Below are 21,099 nucleotides of genomic sequence, written 5' to 3'. Positions count from 1 at the left end.
TTTTATAGTATTTTATATGTTTTCCTATTTTATGTGTTTTCCTATTTTTCACTTTATAATGGTATTTATATATCACATATTATCATTAATAAAGTGTATGAATTATATCGTCAACAAAACGTAGGACATCTTTTTGATTTTTACCCTATAAGTTTTGTTCATATTAATTACATTTATTTGTGAATAGATTTTTAACTATATGTTTATAAAAATATCAATAAATTAACCTAAACTCCCTAATAGCAAACTCAACTTCCTCTTTAGTCCCTACGTTAGAAAAAAATTATTCCCACTCCCTATATGCATACTTTTCATTGCTTCAACTCCTTAATGCACTGATTTATTCCCACTCCCTATATGCATACTTTTCATTGCTTCAACTCCTTAATGCACTGATTTATTTAATTGTCCTCATTTTTTAGATAGAAAAGTCTTAAATGATGTATAATTTCTTCTAAATTCAGCACTATTTAATTAGAATCTAGTATATTTTTTATTAATTGGGCAGCTCCAATTAATTAGGAATCAATCAGTTTGTCGTAAGGGAGCAGAAGCCCTCATAATTTTTTATAAGTATAAAAGTCTAAAATGAGGTATAATTCCTCCTAAATTTAACACAATTTAACTAGAATCGAGTATATTTTCTATCCAATTGAGCATAATTTTTTTTTGCCTGACCAATCAATTGAGAGTCATACCAATCGATTGGATTAAGCTGGATCGATTAAGCTAAAGTTAATCGATTGGTATGAGCTCCCAATCGATTGATCATGCGAAAAAAGAATCATGTTCTATTTAATAGAAAATATACTAGATTATCACATTTAAGAGGAATTACATCTCATTTTAGACTTTTTGTATCTAAAAAAATGAAGACAATTAGGTAAATTGGTGTGCATTAGGTAGTTAAAATGAAGTTGAAGTAAAGAAACTTTTGTATGCAATGAGTGAGAATAAATTATTCTGATGTAGAAACTGAGGAGAAAGTTGAGTTTACTATTAGGGAGTTTATGACAATTTGCTTAAATATCAATATTATTCTTTTATTATTTAATGACACCAAAATTATTGCTGCAATGAAACTCACAAATGGTTAGGTTCAACCAACTTATTTATATTTTACTAAATGACTAAGTTGTTTTAATATGTTTAGAAATGGGCTTAAATTTTATATAGTATTGTGTATATTAAGTGTATAAGGACATAGTAGCTAGAGTGCATATGAAGCTCGTGGTTTGAGATAGTTAAGTTTGTTATGTTATGCTCGAGTGCTTGAAGGTTAGTAAAAAAAGATAGAATCAAAGTTGATTGAAGAAGAAAGGACTGATTTTTTTTTTAGCAAGCTAGATTTTAAGACGAGAAATTTTGAGCGGTTGAAAACTTGAAGATAAGAGGCTATAGACAATATCATTAAAGATAATTTAAGATTGAAAACTAAAAACATATGAGCTGTAAGAGATTAGACTTGAGCTTTAACACAAGTTTATAATAATCAAAGCTTTCATTTTAAATACAAAACTGATTTACAAATGAATTTGCACTTTAAAAAATGACATAAAAGGATGTAAATTGATTTGTAAATTAGCTTATGGTCAAATTACTCACCAAAATATATTTTGTTGGACATAAAAAAACTTTACATGTTCTATCTGAATGTCTAAAAGGCAGCATAATCTGATTAATAAATGGACTTTTCCCCCAAAAAGAAGCATAAAATAGATATACACTATTTAAAATTTGATCAATATTAACATCTATGCACCTTAAATGAAACTAATCAAACTTTATTTCATAAAAAATTAAGTCGTAAATGATCCATAATCAACTTGTGTTTATTTTTTATCAATTTTTTTTAAGGCGCGAGCTAATAAATTTGTGTGCACTTCCAAATTAGGAATTTGACAGTATTTTTATCTTTAGACATGCTTAGTAAAATATTGTTGATTTCTTGCATTCAAAAGAGTTAATTTTGTTGAAAAATTTAACTTTAAATTGTTTTATAAAATAACTTGCATCCCCTGTATGTAATTTTTAATTAAAATATTAATATCTTTATGCTTGAAAGAGTTTATTTTAATGAGAATTCTGATTGCAAGGTATTTTTTATCCATTTTATATTTATTTTCAAAGTGCAAACTGATTAACAAATTAATTAATGGCTTGAAAAAAAATCAAAGATTTTAATTGTTTTATAAATACTCCATTCTCAATTAATTAATTAATGGCTTGAAAATGGAAGATTTTAATTTCAAGCTTTGTCAGTTAAAATATTCCATTGTCAATTATAAATTGGCTAAGTTATTTTGAGAATAGTTCGGGGGTAAAATGAAAATTTCGCTAATACGTTTACTTAATTCCGAAGTAGCCGAGAAGACTAGCGGATTGGGAACGAAAGTTGACGCTCGGCTCGGAACCACGGATCCCACGGCCCAACCACCAGGAGTTGCGATTTAGAACACGACCCGAGTTACAACGGGGGCGGAGTCATCTTATTCAGAGTCGTCCGATAAAACAAAGGACCACCGCCATCACCACCGCCGGCCCACGCCACCGCCACCTCTGTCGGTGCTCTCCTCCTCCTTCTTCTCCCTCCCCCCTTAGCTTCTGTTCAAAACCTCCAACACATCCTTTCTATACTTGCAGAATCATCAAGATTTCCCCCGTCCTCGCTCCTCGTGATCAGATCTGGGCCAGGAAGAAGGGGAGGAGCGAGGATGTCTTTGAACATGAAGACACTGACGCAGGCTCTGGCCAAGGCTGGCGCCGTGATCGAGAAGACTGTCCATACCACTGTGCAAGAGGTGACCGGACCGCGGCCGCTGCAGGACTATGATCTCCTCGACCAGGTCGGCTCCGGCGGCCCCGGCCTCGTTTGGCGCCTCTTCTCCGGCCGCCCGCGCGCGTCCGCCCCCTCTGCTCCTTATCCGCTCGTCACCGTCTGGCTCCTCGACAAGCGAGCCCTATCCGAGACTCGCTCCCGCGCGGGCCTCTCCAAGGCTGCCGAGGATGCCTTCCTCGACCTCGTCCGGGCCGATGCCGCCCGCCTCGTGCGAATCCGCCACCCTGGCGTCCTTCACGTTGTCCAGGCCCTCGACGAGAGTAAGAACGCGATCGCCATGGTCACTGAGCCGATCTTCGCTTCAGTCGCCAACGCCCTCGGCCAGCTAGACAACATTTCCCGCGTCCCTAAGGAGCTCAACGGCATGGTGTGGACTTTATATATATATATATTTTATAATGAACAACTTTAGTTTCTCATCGATTAACTGAATATAGGGATGATAATCTGCTTAATAGAATCGTAATCCAATTGTGTTTTTTTTTGCCTTAGTATGAGTGGGTCTGGGATTTCTTTTTGAATTAGTTGGATCACATATTGCTCTAACAAATTTAACTCTTCATACGGTATCCTAGCTGTGGATAGGAGTAGAATGATGCCTTGTGCGAGGAACCTATTCAGAATAAACACAACATTGAAGTGCTGCTCTATTCCAGAGCGATGATGAACCTAATTAGACTGATTGCCAAATCCCCTTGAGGGGGGATGATTACCTGGTTTTCTAATGCGGAACCAAAATCGAACCTCATACTGCTTTCCTGGGTTGTGATGTGATCTTCTTATCAATATACTAATGAATACTTTCCTCTTCCCACCAAACTATTTTCTGTTCTACCTTTTTCTCTTTTCTCCTTATCTGATATTCAGTTTTCTTTGAATTATTCTCAAATTAGCATGGGCTTATTCTCTTTCCTCCTTGTTTATTAGTTTTTCTTTATTATGTTGTACCTTATAACTTCTTTGTTTCTGCAACACCTAAAAGAAAATACTCTCTTGGTCTTTACCACTCTGTTCTATTATTATTTGTTGTCTTAGCAACTTATGATTTTCACAGGAAATTGATGTGTAATTTCCAGTTCTATTTACAGAAGTATATGAATCATAATTTTCATAACTGGCTTTACAATTTGTGAAGTCCATATGACATGGTTATTTTTATACCAATTTATGGCAGTATTGCAATTAAATCTTTTTGTGAGAACATTAATCGGCTGACCATGTAGTTTAAAACACATTTGCTTTGTTATTGATAATTGTGGGCGCTTGTTTGGCAATTTGCCTAATATTATGCTTACCCTACTATATAGTACATAGAAGTAGACAAATACTGCAAGGAAACAAGTTGAAAATCATAACTGCCATTTTGAGGTACTTCCTAGGGAATTCCACAGTAGACAACATGTATCTACTTGATTTGTTAAAAAATGATTCGATGATCAATTATCGAACTATTATTTTTGATATAGTCATAGATGGAGCTTGGTAGTGTAATAGGATCCATATAACTGGCCATAAATAATTGGTACAATTTCACTTGTAACTCAACAATTTTATTAGTTCTTTTCAGCCCTGTAATCTTTTTAGTCTTCCATAGTTTTATCAGTTTCTACTTTCTATTACTCATTTTGTGTTTAGTAATATTTATGATGACCTATGAAGTTATTGGAGAGGTGGTTGTCCATCATGGCACTTGGTTTGGCATATTCTGCAACCTGACATGTAAGCCAAGAAATGTATAGGCTACATGTGATGTTTAGTTTGATTGAACAATTTCATGACTGTCAAATTGGTCCTCTTCTAAATACCAACAAACATTTATGTCAGTTTAGATAATTAAATTATGAAATATCACTGCACATGTGACACCTAGTTTGGTTTCACAGTCAAATTTGTGGACCAGCTAAGAGAATTTATAAGCTTAGACAGGAAACTGTCATTGTTTTGGCAGATTTGCACATCTTGGTAAGAGTGAGCCTAAACCTAGACATGATTAGGTAGTCATAAAGGCATTTTTGTGGGATGCAAGAGCCGCCATGGGCCTCAACATTGCAACTTACTTGGGGTATTGTGAGATTTTAAATAACACCCTAGCCTAGTCTCGCACATGAAGAGTTGTGAGCTAATGAAGGGAGAGTATAGGGTTAGATGACAAACTATATATACTTGGGTTCTAGTGTTTTGTTTAATGGTTGAACCTAGTAAACTAAAGAGTCTTTCTCTGATTTGACTCGGATCAAGTTGATATCCCTAAGATGAAAAATCATTACATAATGGGCCAACAGATAAAGGCATTCCAGATAAATAAATATTAAATTGACAGTACCTAACTAATCACCTCAATAGAGGTGGGCTATTATTGTTGACAAAGAAGCAGTGCATTTTCTAGTCAGTGTAGTTCTATAAGGGCTCATATTGGTCTTTATTTATGTAGGGAAGTAATTCTAGTTCTATAAGGACTCATATTGGTGTCAAGTTCTATAGGGGAGTAATTCTAGTTCTATAGTGACTTATATTGGTCTTTTGTTTATTTTCCTCTTAAGCTTTGTATGTTTTCCAACTTGTCTAGGAAATGGGGCTTTTAGAGGTCAAACATGGAATGCTTCAGATTGCAGAAACCTTGGAGTTCCTCCACACCCAAGCACGCCTTGTTCATCGAGCTATATCTCCAGAGGTATTTCCCTATCTAACTCTTCCTAGTTCCTTCTCTCTTGAATACATACAAGGCAAACAAAATTTAGTTTTATTTTATTTTTTTTACTTTACTCGTAGTGTAGATTTAGTATTGTTTTGTATTCTTGCAGGGGCTAACATTTTTATTGTGATCTACTACATTTTATTGTTATTATCTCCCAACATCTTTATTTTATTTACTCTGGACTGAATTGTAAGAGTTTGCATGTGCTAAAATTTGACATAGCTATTTCCTGTTATAGATTTACAAATAGATTGAGTTGCTAAAAGGAAAGACTAAATTTGAAAAGGAAAAACGCGTTGTTCATTTTGAAATCTAACTTGATTGCAATAAATTAATAGTCAATTGAATTAAAATTTTGTTGTAACATAATGTGACAACCCTTGATTCACTTCAACACGTGGCTAAACATGTTGAGATGAATACTGAGTTTTACTTTTTTTTAAATTTTCTTTCACTTTATTTTTTTTTACTTTAAAAAATAAAGATGGACATTTTAATGAATCAAATCATATTATTTCACTTGACACACTTCAACATGCAATTCTGTGTGTTGACAATTCACCTTGGCATGCTTTGGAGTGTGTTGAAGCATGCTGAGTATCAACATAAGTATGATATTTGATACAAGCAACACATGAAAGACTACCCGTGTCTATAGTGACTATCAGGTTTTTCGATAATTCACCAAAATGATAATTTCGGTCATGCTGTCTAACATGGCATGAAATTTCCAACCATGTTTAGCAATCGAGATGTGATATGATGCTTCATATTACACTTCCAATTTATGGGTTCTGGCTATTAGTGAAAGCAACACATGACAAAATCGCAGTGTTGATAGTGTCTGCAGAAGAGAAGGAAAAAATCTCTCTATATTACTATTAATTTGCTTACATGTAGGTATTTATATACATAAGGAGGGAAAAGAAAAAATCAATCTCAATCCCTACAATCAAGGGAATCTAAATCAATCATAATTCATACGATTAAGGGAATCTTCGGAAGGATTCAACACTCCCCCTCAAGTTGGAGCATATATGTCAATCATATCCAACTTGTCACAAAGTTCTAAGAGTTATTTTTCTCCTAATGCTTTAGTGAAGACATTGTTGACTTGGTTGGATGATGATGTGAATGAAGTAGTAATTTTCTGGCTCATTACACACCCGCGAATAAAGTGATAGTCAACATCAATATGCTTAGTCCTCTCATGAAAAATCGGGCTACTTACAATGTAAATAGCTGCTTGGTTATCAAAGTACATTGGTAGAGGTTCATTGTAGGTGAACCTTAATTCTTCAAGCAAATTCTTTAGCTATAATATTTCGGTTACGGTGTGAGCCATGGTTCTCTACTCAGCTTCAATAGTCGACCTAGCAACAACAGTCTGTTTTTTTACTTTGCCATGTTACTAGATTTCCCGCTAAATAAGTACAATACCCGGAAGGGGATTTCTTTTGGTCTTAGATCCAGCATAATCGACATCAGAATAAACTTCGATCTTTAGATGTCCATTTCTCTTAAATGAAAACCCTTTTCCTAGAGATTTCTTAATGTACGTAGGAATCCTGTAGCGGCATCCCAGTGAACTTACTTCGGCTTATCCATAACATGACCGACTATTCCGATTACAAAAGAGATGTAAGATCTCATTATTGTTAAGTAGATGAGTTTCCCAACAAGCCATCTATATTTTACCTTATGCTCAAAGAACTCTCCAATATCATTCCAAACACTTAAATAGATATCCAATCGATATCCATAGGTGTATCAACCGTCTTTATCCCAAGCAATCCCATTTTTTTTGAGTAAATCTATATCATACATCGGTTGGCATAATGAAATTCTAGATTTGCTGTGAGTAATTTCAATTCCTAAGAAATACTTAGGCGCCTCATATCCCTTGTCACAAAGTGTTCCTGCAAATATTTCTTACTTTCGTCTATCCCATATATATCACTCCTGAATATTAGGATGTCATTAACATAAATAATAAGAATACAAACATAAAATGATTAGATTTGTACTGTTTGAAGCCAACAACTCCGATTATATTATTGAATTTATCAAACTAGGCTCTGGGACTTTAATTAAGTCCATAAATAGCCTTTTTAAGTCACCATAGTAGCATTCTCCTCTCCCTCTGAGCAATATACCCGGGAGGTTGCTCCATAAAATGGTCTCGTGTAAATCGCCATAAAGGAAGGCATTCTTCACATCTAACTAATACATTGGCCAAGATTGATTGACAGTTAATAGAATTCAGGCGGATAGTAGGAGAGAATATCTCAAAGTAGTCAACACCATAAGATTGTGTAAATCCTTTGGCCACCGGACGAGCTTTGTATTAATCAATAGTACCATTAGCTTTAAATTTCAGAGTAAACACTAAAACAACAATATCAACCGAATGTGGTGCAGCTTCCAACTCCCACATACCACGAGAGATAAGGGTAGACATTTCATCCTTCATTGCAGTTCGCCAAGTCGAGTGTTGATAAGTCTCAGAGTAGGAAGTTGGAACTTCTGTGGATGATAGAGAAATAAGAAAAGCGCGGAACGCATGACCAAGGTAACCAAACGAGCTATGATTAGACAAAGGATGAATAGTGCAAGACCGAAAACCTTTACGAAAAGTAATAGGAAAATCAATATTGAAGGGGCGAGGAGTATCACGAGCTGCAGGAAGAGGAGGTGAGGGACATGGATTTGGTTTTGACCGAGCATGCCTTGTGTACACATGTAATGGTCTAGTAGATGGAGTATTTGTAGTGGGAGATATGGATGGTGGGATAGGTAATGGAGGAGATGCCAATGTATTATGTGTGATCGAGATGTGGAGAAAAGTATGGTCGAGACTCAAAAAATTGTAACATCAACACAGGTGTAACTGCATTTTGTGAGTGGCTTAAGACAACGATATCCCTTTTGTGTATGAGAATATCCAACAACGATATCCCTTTTTTGTATGAGAATATCCGACAACAATATCCCTTTTGTGTATGAGAATATCTAAGCAGGATACATTTAATAGAGTGAGGAGACAATTTATCCAAGCTAGAGTAAAATTATTAACAAAGCATACACAACCAAATACGTGAGGAGTCACCGATAAAAGAGATTTGTTAGATGAAGATAAGAGAAAGGGATATCCCCATTTAACAGTAGACATCCTATTTATGAGAAAGTAGACTTTTCTCACTGTATCGCCCCACAAAACTTAGGAACATGCATGTGACTAGAAGAGTATGAGCTACATCTAAAATATGATGGTGTTTGTGTTCAGTAACGCCATTTTGTTGGGAAGTGTATGAGCAAGAGGTTTGATGAATTTTGCTATGAGAATCACAGAATATAGACACAGTCAATGCATTGTCGTTACGATAAATGCGCAAGACAACATAATATTAGGTTTTTATTTCATTATAAAATGATATTAACACCTTAGAAACCTCACTCCTATGTTTGAGTAAATATAACCATGTCATACTAGAATAATCATCAACAAAAATTATAAAATATTGAAAGCCCTCTCTAGACTCAACTCTACTAGGTCTTCAAACATCACAATGAATAAGTTCAAATACAAAAGAACCATGCTTATCAATTCTAGAAGGAAAAAAAGTACGATGGTGAAATACCGAATAGGAACTAAACTTTTAAGAGTGGAAGAAGATCGGTGACCTAGATGACAATGCCACCAATAAGGAGACAGTCGCTGAGAGTGTCCGAAAACTCATAGGTGTAACTGAATCCAGATAGTATAGGCCATCATGCTCATGTCTTCCACTAATTATCCTTTTCGTTTGCAGATCTTGAAAAATACAATAGGATGGATATAATGATACAAAACAGTTGTTTTTGTTAGTTGGCTTATGGACGGTAAATTCACAGGAAATTTAGGTGCAAAGAGAACATTATTAAGGGTGATATTTGCATTGGGCCCGACAACACTTGTTCTTGTAATTGGAGAATATGTATCATTGGTTTAGATGGACAGAGGATAAATATGAGGAAACAAAAGAGGAAGAGAAAACAGACTTGTTACTAGTAATATTTACAGAAACAACGGAATCCAGCATCCAAGACCGCAAACACACTTATAGAGGATGAGGTGACAGAGGGAGTGCTAGCAGAAGAGCGAAACAATTTCTCATAATTAGTATGAGAAATAAAGATCATATTACTGTGATCACCTCGGTAGATGCATTATTAACCCAGGCTTACTAAATTCCACCCAACATTTCTCTAAGATATGGTTGGACCAGCCACAGTGAACACACAAATGACTTTTGGTGGTATCAGTTCCATGACCACGACCGTGACCTCGAAAGAACCCCCGACCACGAGCAACCATAGTCGAAATGTCTGAAGATGAAGAAAAACTAGTATCAGGATGACCCATGGTCACACGAAGAATCCAAGATAACATTCGATAACGTGAGAATACTATCACTTGCGATTATCTCGAACGAATCGTAGAATAGAATCTAAATCGGATTGAGACCTTACGACCAAAAATTCCTCCCACTGATTCTTTCAAGTCTAAGCGTCACAAGAGAGAGGATAGTTTAGCAGAATTTCATCGGCAACCCCTTAAGAGTAGAAAAATAGTTACCGTCTTGGCGAAGAGAGAAGAGTTTTTCATATAATTCAAAGACTCGAGAAATATTTTTGTCATTCAAATACATGCCACATAAAACATCCCACATCTCTTTGCCAGTTCCCACGAATATAACATTAGTGCTCACGGACTCCTCCATACTGTTGAGAAGCCAGTCCATAACAGTCGTCCAAAATCTAATCTGAATATTTCAGATCTTTAGAGTTAGGATGGCCGGACAGAATATGATCCTTCTTGTGAGAACCTAGGAATAGTTCAAATGAATGCGACCATAGGAGGTAATTGGTCCCATTCAATTTGATAGTGGTACCAAATTAGGTTTTGAAGGGGAGCCTTGGCGTAACGGTAAAGTTATTGCTTTGTGACCAAATGATCACGGGTTCGAATTCTAGAAACAACCTCTTGCAAAATGCAAGGTAAGACTGCGTACAATGGATCATTTCTCGGGACCCCGCATGGCGAGAACTTCGTGCACCGGACTGTCCTTTTACCAAATTAGGTTTAGAATCTGAAGACATCATCATAGGAAAAATTCAGAGATGAGTAGTAATAGATCAGAATAATATTGGTTGATTCCCTCTCTAGCGATCCAATACTTGAGATCAAGCAACCGGTTGATCAAAAAGTTCCAATAGATTAGATGAGGCCAAAAGGAGAGGGTTGGTAGTGACGCAACAACAGGCGACTCAGCAATATTAGGGTTTCTGGTAGTGGTGATAGAGAAATGAGAAAAGAAAAACTAGGTTAGAGAATGGTTAACCTTGCTCTGATACCATGTAGAAGAGGAGGAAAAAATCTCTCTATATTACTATTAATCTTCTTACATGTAGGTATCGAAAAAAAATCAATCTCAATCCCTACAATCAAGGGAATCCAAATCCTTACCATGAAGGGAATCTTTGGAAGTATTCAACCATGTCAAATTTCGACAATTCACCAAAATGATAATTTTGGTTGTGCCATCTAGCATGACATGAAATTTCCAACCATATTTAGTGATTAAGATGTGGTGTGATGTTTCATATTACACCTCCAATTTAGGGGATATTTTGTAGCTATTATCGTACTTAATTACAGTTGCAACATTAGGGAAATGAATTAACTTCGGGCTCATCTTTCTTCTTTTTGTTTTGCTTATTCTGTGAAATCATTTGAACTTATGTGACATAGGTTTTCTTTGAAATAATCTGGACTTGATATAATTTTCTTACCCATACCAATGTCAGTGCAAAATCTGATGATCATTCGTATTTGATAATTGGAATTAACTTGGTATCAGATTCTCGAATCTGATGGACTTTGATTCTTGCTTCTTTGTGTCATTTACAGAACGAACAATCTGGTTTCATCAGCTTTTGTTGTAGCTGACCTGTGAATACTATTTATGTCTCTTGATATAAAGGTTTTAAACTTCCTGATTCTCTGTTGGTCCAAAATTTCTCAAGCATTGCATGACATCTTGGTGACAAAACATTGGATGACATGTTGGATTCGTGCTTGAATTTGAATTTCGAATTATTTCACTAGGTTATTAGTTTTACATAACATTAGTAAAATGTAATTGACTTATCCATGGTGTAAAGTACCAAGTTGTGTCGCCTAACATGGTCAAAAAATATCATTCTAGTGTGAAGTTGATACATGAAAAATTTTAGCACTAGGCTTTGTAGCGCATGAGCATTCCCATTATTAGTTACGTGTGCTCCTAGTTAACACACATGCTTGCCTGGCATGAGAGGCTACAGAAGGAATTTAAATAGTGTGGGGGCTTAAGGGAGATTACTGGATAATGATGATGATTAGAAGGCTGCTAGCAGTGGTGGTGTGGATGCATTGAGAGCAATAGGGAACGAAGGTGGCACGTGGAAGAACCAAGTAATAAAAACGCCTCTAATATGGAAGGGCAGTTGGGGGTGGGAGCGCAGTTGTGGACAATCGCAAGATCAAGATTACTAGACATTACAATTTGGAACTATTCTATATATATAACATTTAATAAGAATTATATATAACAATTATATAAACTAACTAAATAATAATACTTATTTAATTATTATATTTGTATAGCAATTAATAATTTAATATGTAATTGATATATTATTTATATTAATTAATTATTTGTTAATTAGATAATTTTGTGAATTGACAAAATAATTTCATGTTTAGTAAATATTGTATTAGTGAGATTACATGGTGTGGAAAATGTGATAGCTATATTAATATTGTTTTTGATGTTCTTCTCAATGAGATACTAAAACAAACTAACTTGGAGACACACACATTAGTTAAATATTCATTTTATTGGCAATTTACATTGTGATATTTTTAGATGCGACAGTCGGATCACATGCCTTAAGCAACATATTTTTGGTGGATTTGGATGTTTTCAAAGTGTCCTAAATTGCCAAAAGAAATTCGTCAAGGAGGAACTCGATGCCTAAAAATATCAAAGTAGAAATCACAATAATATGAAGATTTTGATAGACGAGCCTCTGCAAAACTTGTCTACAATGAATTTGAAGGCCATGACAATGCTGTGACTAAGAATTTCTCTTTGTGTTTCGTGCCTCCTATGTTGAATATGAGTATTAACAACAAATGCAATATAGTGGTGACATAAATAGTGTTAGTGGAAGTGGTTCAACCGTTGCACTAACATTTTAAAGGAGTGGAGTGTTCGTGTTATCTTATCACAAGGTGGTATTAGTCATTTATTTCCTTTCATGAGATGAAAGCGTGTGCTGATATTGATCCAATGATCTTCCTTGAGTGGACAAATAAAAGGATTGATAATATCTGCATAAGGGAGAAGAAAATCCATTGTATTTTTTCCCATTTTAATGGAATTCCCTTTATTGTAATGAATAATACGTACTATTGTATATGGTGTTCAACATCCAAACATCACATCTTGGTGTCTAACATTTGACTGCTTTTGAAATTGTCGGTTCGTACTATATGAATAAATGAAGAAAATCAAGACATGGATTTTGTTTGCAGGAGGCAATGAAGCCCATGTAGGATTACATTAATATGAAATAGCTGGACAAAATTTATGTAGATTAGCATTATTAACTTCGTTTATACTACAATAACAAGTATTTCATAAATTTTTAATGCAATCATATAATATCATGATGCATCTTACATATAATGGATAATATAGCTTGAGAGATAGGTATATATATTGCAGGTTGTCACAAATAATGTTGTCAACTTTGAAAGGGTTGGAGAGAGATTAAACTAAGAATATCTAACATTGTTCTAGACACCTAAGGGCATCTCCAACGCTTTTGCAGTAAAGGAGGGTTTTTTGTGGCCCCACCACAAAAGGAAGAAAAAGACAAGAAGCTGGGTTTGAAAAATCGAACATAGCTTCTTAATTTTAGATGACACATAGGAAAGAGAAACATAAAAAACTTACAAAAACCTCTGTTGGAGATGCCCTAATGTAATAAATACACTGCATGACTTGATGATGGTGGATATCGATAAACTCATATAATAAAGAAGCGATAAACTTGATATAACAAAGAAGGTATTGTAAAGGTAATCTTTAACAAAATTCCTTGAGTTCATGGATTAATAAGGAAATATGTTACATTGAGATTTTATAATTGAGAGCAATTAGGTTTATAATCAACTTACTCCTTAAAGTCATCGTCCTAAAAAAGTCTAATTGAAGGTCATGTTCACTTTTGAAAACTGAGAAGCTTCTAGGTACTCTAGTACTAATGAGGGTGAGGAGATAAAATAATTATGATACCTACTAGATTTTCACACTACATTGCTGAGATTGTAATGATATTAGAGTCTTTGTACCTTGATCTATACAAGGTCGACATGGACAAGAAACCACAAATGAGAAATGACTATCACTTAATTTACAAATGATAGAGGAAATAAAGAGGCGCTTATAATCACCAACTATGTATCAACATTATGATAATATAATCACTAGAAGTTTGAGATAATTGTTGATAATAAGGAAATTTCAATATCAACTATTAATAATATGATTATAGATTATTGTCTTAATATGACATGAATAGGTGTAGTCACACTTGGGTGCTCTCGTAGTAAACCTCAGAAGTATAATTTCAAGAGTACAATTAAATAGAGAATTAACTACAAGAGCTATTTATAAGAGACGAATAATTTGAGAGGTAAATGACTCTTTTGTTAATTCTTTGACGATTCAAAAATGGATGGTGGTAAATAAAAAATTTATTATCATTGTCAAGAGATATAAAAAACTATTTTAATTTTGTTCACTTATTTATCTTACAACTGAGTGGTGATTAGAGTATGAAGGATTGACCCTAATCTTTAAAAGGTTGTAGTATGTATTCTCTTACAAATGACGTTTTGGCTCTTGCTTTGAGAAGATGATCTACATTCACTATAATATGCATTTTCAATTATGGGTCATAAAGGGTTTGGTGATGATCTAGGCACATTTGATATTGAATTTACCTAATTTGAGGATGATCCAATAATGAATTGGCAAAGTGCGTGGGGTTGAATATCTATTACTTGATAAAGTAGGAGATCCACTGCGTACATATCAGTTTCTTACCCAAAAGATTAAAAAAGTGCAAGCTAGAGAAGATGCTAGTGAAGAAGATAATGACAATGATGAAGCTCTCAATTGAGAATTTCTATTGTGTAGATCTTGACCCAAATATTCTCAAACAATTTAACCCCAAATACAAACAAAAGCTACAAACAAAAGGAAAAATATATCTCTTTCAATCTCTACTAAAGTGAGACAAATTTTCTAAATCTAAAAGGAAAGACAAAGGAAATTGTTGATTGTTAGTCAAAATTCATTTAATGCTATCAATGAGCAAGAACATTGTCCCCACAGGGTGTCCAGTTGGCTAGAGGGTGATAGATTTATTACAATATGCAGAGATCAATTCTCGGCAGACACATGCCCTTGGAAAAAAACTCCTATCCTGGCCACTTGGCGATCGACTATAAGCTGACCCCAATTTACCTCCCTTCTCATAACCTAGGAACGACTTGTGAGGGATATCTGGGTGAGCGTAATTACCTTTGCTACAATGAACAAGAACATGATGAGAGTGATTAAACTTTGTTGCCGTCTAATGCTTTTGATGAGAAGTACGAAATGATGCTAGCGATGTCAACTACTTATTGAGGTGATGATAATGGAGATGTTTTGGATGGTTATAAAACTTATGTTCCTTTAACACATGAGTCCTAGACATGTGAGAAAGCCATACACATGCAACCCAGGATGATGATTATGATGCTAGGGCTATTAAGAATCAATATTAACACTATAGTTTAGAATTTTGTGTAGGGTCATGTGGTAGGGTTGAATTGTATTGTTTCAATAAATTATCAAAACTCAATAGGTTCAAATCTTGTGTTGTTGTGTCAATTATATCAATGAATATCATGTCATGATGACGCTCAACGCCACTTGGCATGATATAGCAAGCGTCAAAATGAATTAGAATATGTTTGTTATTTTTGGTAGTTTGTGTCCGGACAACATAATGCCAATATTGCACTATTCCAAATGGAACACAAAGTTTAAATTTAGGTATATAACTCTTTCTTTTCTTGATTTTTTTCCTCTTTCCACCATTTTTCCATTGACACTGTATGTCAAAGCATCAACATGATAGCGAAAAAGTATCATTTCGATCTTTTGAAACTTTAGTATGACTCGAGATTTTTGAACTTATAAATGAAATGAAGCTTATGACTATCAAGATATGCAAGAGAGTTTAGCTGAGTTTCAAGGTTCATCGCGCTCTCATCTTCTTATTATAGCTTTAAATATCATATGGTGATTCATCATATTAAAACTTAGGACATATATGTATCTTTATTGTATGTCTATACCAATTCTATTTCCAATAGTGCCATCTAAGTTTTAACTCTTTGTGGTGGACAGAGATATGGTGATGCAAATGTGGGGAAATCAATATTTGGAAGGTTGATCTTTACTAGGATGTTGCTAGGACCGATAGTCTTATCCAATACACAATATGTCTTTTGGTAATAAAAAGGTGGCATGCCCTATGTTTCACTAAACTTATCTTAATTATTCGCGTGACATTTAATTTGATTTAATATTGCATCAAATTATTTTTAAAAAAAGATAAATATGTTTGTTTGTGTTTACCATTTGTCCAATGTTACATATATAGTTTTTAAAAATAAAAAACAAAAAAATATATTGAATTTCATGAATATGAATAAATTTGAATTTACTGCATATCTTAAGATGTAGAAGTCGTAGATCAATGTATGCCCATTTTGGATGCAAGTTCTTAGACTCAAAATAGTAGTAGAACAAGCCCAAGCAAGAAGTTAAAAGTCATGGTGTCTGCAATCAAACTTTAAGTGAGTACAACTTGAACTTTCTCAAATTTTATATGTGCAATGAAAACAAAAATATAGGTTTCAAATTTGTGTTACTAGTAATTATTGCAACATTCAACAACCATTGAACATCTCATGAGCTAGCGCCGAAACGTAACCTTAACAATTAACTTCTAAAACATAACCTCAACAGACAAATCGACGTGACATGATAATATGATACAAAACTATATCATTCTGATCCGAGTTTGAAACTTAACTCCAGATTCTAAACTTTAAACTTGAAGCCTCTTAATAATTTATAGAGGCGAGGTATTTAAACAATTTTGACCTTGCTGCCCAGTTGGATCTAGGATGGTGTCCTGAACCATATAAATTTGTTGCCGGTCAAGAATATGTACTTGCATAAACGTAAATTCCCTTAACTGAAACTGGTTTTGCTAGGGAGGACAACTGCAAAGATTCCATTTATTGGGTATTTCTCTTTGCTATTTCTGTTCACATCTGCTTGCACTTGCATTTTGTTTCACTCTGTTAATTTTGTTTGTCTTTAATCTGAGACCTTCCAGTTGATAGATATTATCTAATGTGGCTATTCTTCGGAAATTCTCTAGCTAACTTTTAGTTTTATCAAGAGCCAAACTAGTATAGTTTCTGATGCTTGTATCTCTTTGTTTCTTCAGTCGATCTTTATTACATCAAGTGGAGCTTGGAAACTAGGTGGGTTTGGGTTCACAGTCCCGCTCGACCAGGCGACAAGTGGCTCAGCACAGATATTTCATTATGCGGTTAGTTTCAATCATTCTGTATGTATGTTGTTTGGTTCATTTTTGATTTGTATTCTTTTACATAGAGTTTGCATTGTATTTTAGACAATTAAGAAAGAGGCAAGTAAGATCATGATTTTTATCTACTATTAATCCTCATACTGTCATATTGATAATGACTGATAATTGCAATTATTATTGTTCTGTTAACTTTCAACCGCATCTTCAAACAACATGTCGTGATCTATTTATGGTAGGTATTCCTTGCTATATTCATGGATTAATTGGTTTCATGCAGGAGTATGATGTTGAGGATGCAGCCCTACCGATCCAGCCATCACTAAATTATACTGCTCCAGAATTGGTTCGCAACAATGCAACATCATCAGGATCTCCTTGTGATATTTTTAGTTTTGGTTGCCTTGTCTACCATTTGATTGCCCGGAAGCCTCTTTTGGATTGCCATAATAATGTTAAGATGGTAAAATATACAATTTAGTTCTTTCTATTACTGTGAACAAAATTTAGTTTCTATCCACTTGATAACTTTGAAAATATTAATAGAAAGTTTATCACAATCAGTTTTCTCTCTCTTATTTCTTGCTATAAACTTGTTTTATGTTTCAGTACACAAATAGTATGACATATTTAACAAGTGAAACTTTCTCTGCTATTCCGCTGGAATTGGTTGTCGACCTGCGAAGGATGTTATCGATGGATGAGAGCTCTAGGCCAAGTGCATTAGAATTCACTGGTAAGAGCTATGTCCATTACTTGTAAGGTAAATTAGTTTGTGCAGGGTAATCTTAATCACCTAAATGGAATTTTTATTGTATATTTATTTATGTTTGCAAAGGATTCTATTAAAAAGAGAGAAACAATGAAGCATCTGCTAGCCTAGTTTTTTGATTCTTTATTATGTATCTAAGTGTGCCAACTTAATCTCTCTTGAAGAAACTAAGTCAAAGTTACAGGCATATCAACAATTTTTGTTTGGTTTAAATGTACTGTTGAAAAGATTTAATATATGGTGTTTTGAAATAAAGGAAAAAAGTTGAGATCGTAAGGTGAAGAGAGACCTGAAGGAAGTTTATCTGTTTATGTATAACTAAAGATCTAAAATTTGAATGACGTGATACATGATGGCCAATGGATGGATAAATCTATGTACTCTGACCCAATGGTTAACACATTCTTCTGTTTGTGATCTTAGACAATGGTTGAATAGATGAACTAGGGAGATCTTAAAATTGGCTTCCACTTGTTAGTGATATCTTGGAGCATCACTAGTTTCCCTCAGGAACATGAGTTTGACACAATGCTTGCTTTATACATATGTATGGATAAAGCTTTAATTTTGTTTAGCTACATGCTAGAAAATCCCTAATGCTCTTTTCTGGCTATGCAGGTTCTTCCTTTTTTCGTGATGATACCCGATTGCGTGCTCTTCGCTTCCTGGACCATATGCTTGTGCGACCCTCTGCTTTTCATTTTTTGCATATAGATAGCCTAATTATATAGATGGTGGGAGTGAGTTCATAGGGGTTGGAATAATATTTGTGCATTCACAGGAAAGAGATAATATGCAGAAGTCAGAGTTTCTAAAAGCTTTATCCGATATGTGGAAAGATTTTGATTCTCGTGTTTTGCGCTACAAGGTCTACACCATAATTCTCTCTGTTTTTTTTTTTGTCTCAAACTGTTTATGCATTGGTTGATTCTCTCGTTTATTGTATTTCTCAATCTTACCATTGACTTGAAAGGCTTTAATTCTGAATTTCAAAGGACTGGGCGTGTGGGTACATATCTCTTTAGATATTTCTAGGGTATGTAAGGTGCATTATATCCTAGTGGTAATTTTTGCAAACTTTAGCCTTTCAGACTGGGAAATGGTAAATTCCTTTGCTAACTAATTTATATGTTATGGGAGGGTATTAGATATATGGATTTATGGACTATGTATCAAGAGACTCATTACCTTAATACATTTTAGAATTGTTAAATGAGATCTTCTGATTACATTCTCTATACTTCTACCTCATTGGAAACCTAACATATTTGAGAGAGGATTATCAGCTGCGATATGCTTATACTTTCCTTTCTGTAGTTTTGCTAAATGGCTGAAGCTTAAAATTTGAAGCTTTGATTAGTGAAAGAAATTTTTATATTTAGCCTAGAGATTTGGACAAGAACCTTTTCCCCCTTGATTATGTTACCTCTAAATGCAGTTCATATACAAGTTTAAGCAGATAGAATTGAGAAATTTTGTTTATTTTCATGAAAATCGAGTTTGAACTAGAGAAGCTTTATTCTTAGATACTTGGTCTCACATTGCTAGTTTGTGTTGTTGGGTACTTGTTTAACTGAGCAAGTGAACAGGCTTCCTTGTGGTTAACTATTTTGGGTAAGTTTAAGCTTCTGTCAAACCTTAAGATAATATCAGAGGAAATATGATTAGCCTAGGCTTTATAGGTGTGTAGTTGTCTTGCGCCTACTCAGATGTTAATATGATAGGTAGTATTGACATTACTTATTTCCGCATTTAATTTGTATGTGCATGCAAGATATAAAATTTCAAACCGTGCTGGAGTTTAGATTTATTTCGATTCATGACTGATAAATATAAATAAATGTTGCCCATTTTCTTTCTTGGTTTGAAGTTAGTCCCCCTAGTTGATTAGGACTTCAAATTCTACCGTGTAGTAAACACTGAAAATTTGTTTCTTGGAGATGGATTTCTTTGTGATATTTTAGAATTAGGGTTAACTATAAAATATTTCTAACCTATTCCTACCCTTCAATTTCAAGAAATCAATGCTAGCCAATTTCAACTCTAACAATTATATCCCTTCAATCCTTCATTAGTTTTATCATTCGGTTATAGTCTCACACATTGGATGTGACGAAGGAAAAGGGGACTTTGAAGTCAAAGGAAGAAGAAGGAGAGAAATATGAGTGTCGAAGGCATACGAGAAGGGGCGTCGGTGTTGAACGAAGAGGAAGGGGTGAAGGAAGAACTCAGAGGAAGAGAAAGAAGAGGTGTAGGACGGGGTACCATTTCAATTTCGGCTCGAGGAAGAGGAAGCTAAGTTTTGTTTCGGACAGAGGAGGATGCCACTAAACCACAAAGGAAATTAACCATAGACCGCTCACTACATGACACCTATATCGAAGATCTCATATGCTGATTGGCAAGCGAAATGAAAAGCTCCACGTATCTTGATAAAAATGGCTTTGATATTATTAACGTTGGTTAGAATCTCATTTTTTTTTTTTTAATTTTAGGTTAGCTAGTGAAAATAGTATCTCAAGCTCATTTTTTCAATTATTTCATTAACAACATAATAGGAAAGGGTTAATGCTAAATATAATCTAACCTTTATCACTTTCAATAAATTTTTCCTCTTCTTTAGTGGGCAAATATATCTCAAGTTCATAACCTATTTAAATTTCCAACAATTCTCTTACTCCATTTATATTTACCATTCATTTACTATTGGAGTAAAAGGTTATATTGCTTACCCTAAGCAGTCTAGTATCACAGGCTCTATGGTAAGATACAAGCAGGTAAATCATGGCGGACATTTTGCCTTAGTGCAACAACCCTTTGCATGGGGAGGTCAGACACCCAATGAGATATTTTGCATCGGAATTGACCCTAAGATCTATTGGAGAAAACACTCTGTAGGTACCAACTGCTCTAACCCGTGGGGGTATTCATTTACTATTGGAGCAAAACGTGATATCGCTCACCCCCAAGCAGTTAGTATCGCTGATCCATGACAAAATGCAAGAGTAAATCACGGGG

At 34.7% G+C, this 21,099-nt stretch overlaps 1 protein-coding gene across 2 annotated transcripts in view; it reads left to right on the top strand.

Annotated features, from left to right (window-relative positions):
• The first annotated feature begins 2,385 nt into the window (after window positions 1-2,385).
• The window catches only part of LOC122009886 (SCY1-like protein 2), a 34,438-nt gene continuing 15,724 nt past the window's right edge, over window positions 2,386-21,099 (top strand). The window contains exons 1-8 of one of the 2 annotated variants that reach the window (XM_042566197.1): window positions 2,386-2,561; window positions 2,644-3,206; window positions 5,406-5,510; window positions 17,208-17,312; window positions 17,590-17,772; window positions 17,919-18,045; window positions 18,700-18,761; window positions 18,863-18,949. In XM_042566197.1, coding sequence (XP_042422131.1) covers window positions 2,715-3,206; window positions 5,406-5,510; window positions 17,208-17,312; window positions 17,590-17,772; window positions 17,919-18,045; window positions 18,700-18,761; window positions 18,863-18,949 — 1,161 coding nt within the window. In that variant the 5' untranslated portion in view covers window positions 2,386-2,561; window positions 2,644-2,714. Of the gene's footprint in view, window positions 3,207-5,405; window positions 5,511-17,207; window positions 17,313-17,589; window positions 17,773-17,918; window positions 18,046-18,699; window positions 18,762-18,862; window positions 18,950-21,099 lie in introns of both variants that reach the window. The other variant, XM_042566196.1, reaches the window with a different exon arrangement.

The sequence above is a fragment of the Zingiber officinale genome, chromosome 8A (assembly GCF_018446385.1).
Source record: "Zingiber officinale cultivar Zhangliang chromosome 8A, Zo_v1.1, whole genome shotgun sequence".
Taxonomy (NCBI): Eukaryota; Viridiplantae; Streptophyta; class Magnoliopsida; order Zingiberales; family Zingiberaceae; genus Zingiber; species Zingiber officinale.
Note: the sequence above shows the minus strand (reverse complement) of the source record. Positions and strands in the feature narration are given on the sequence as shown.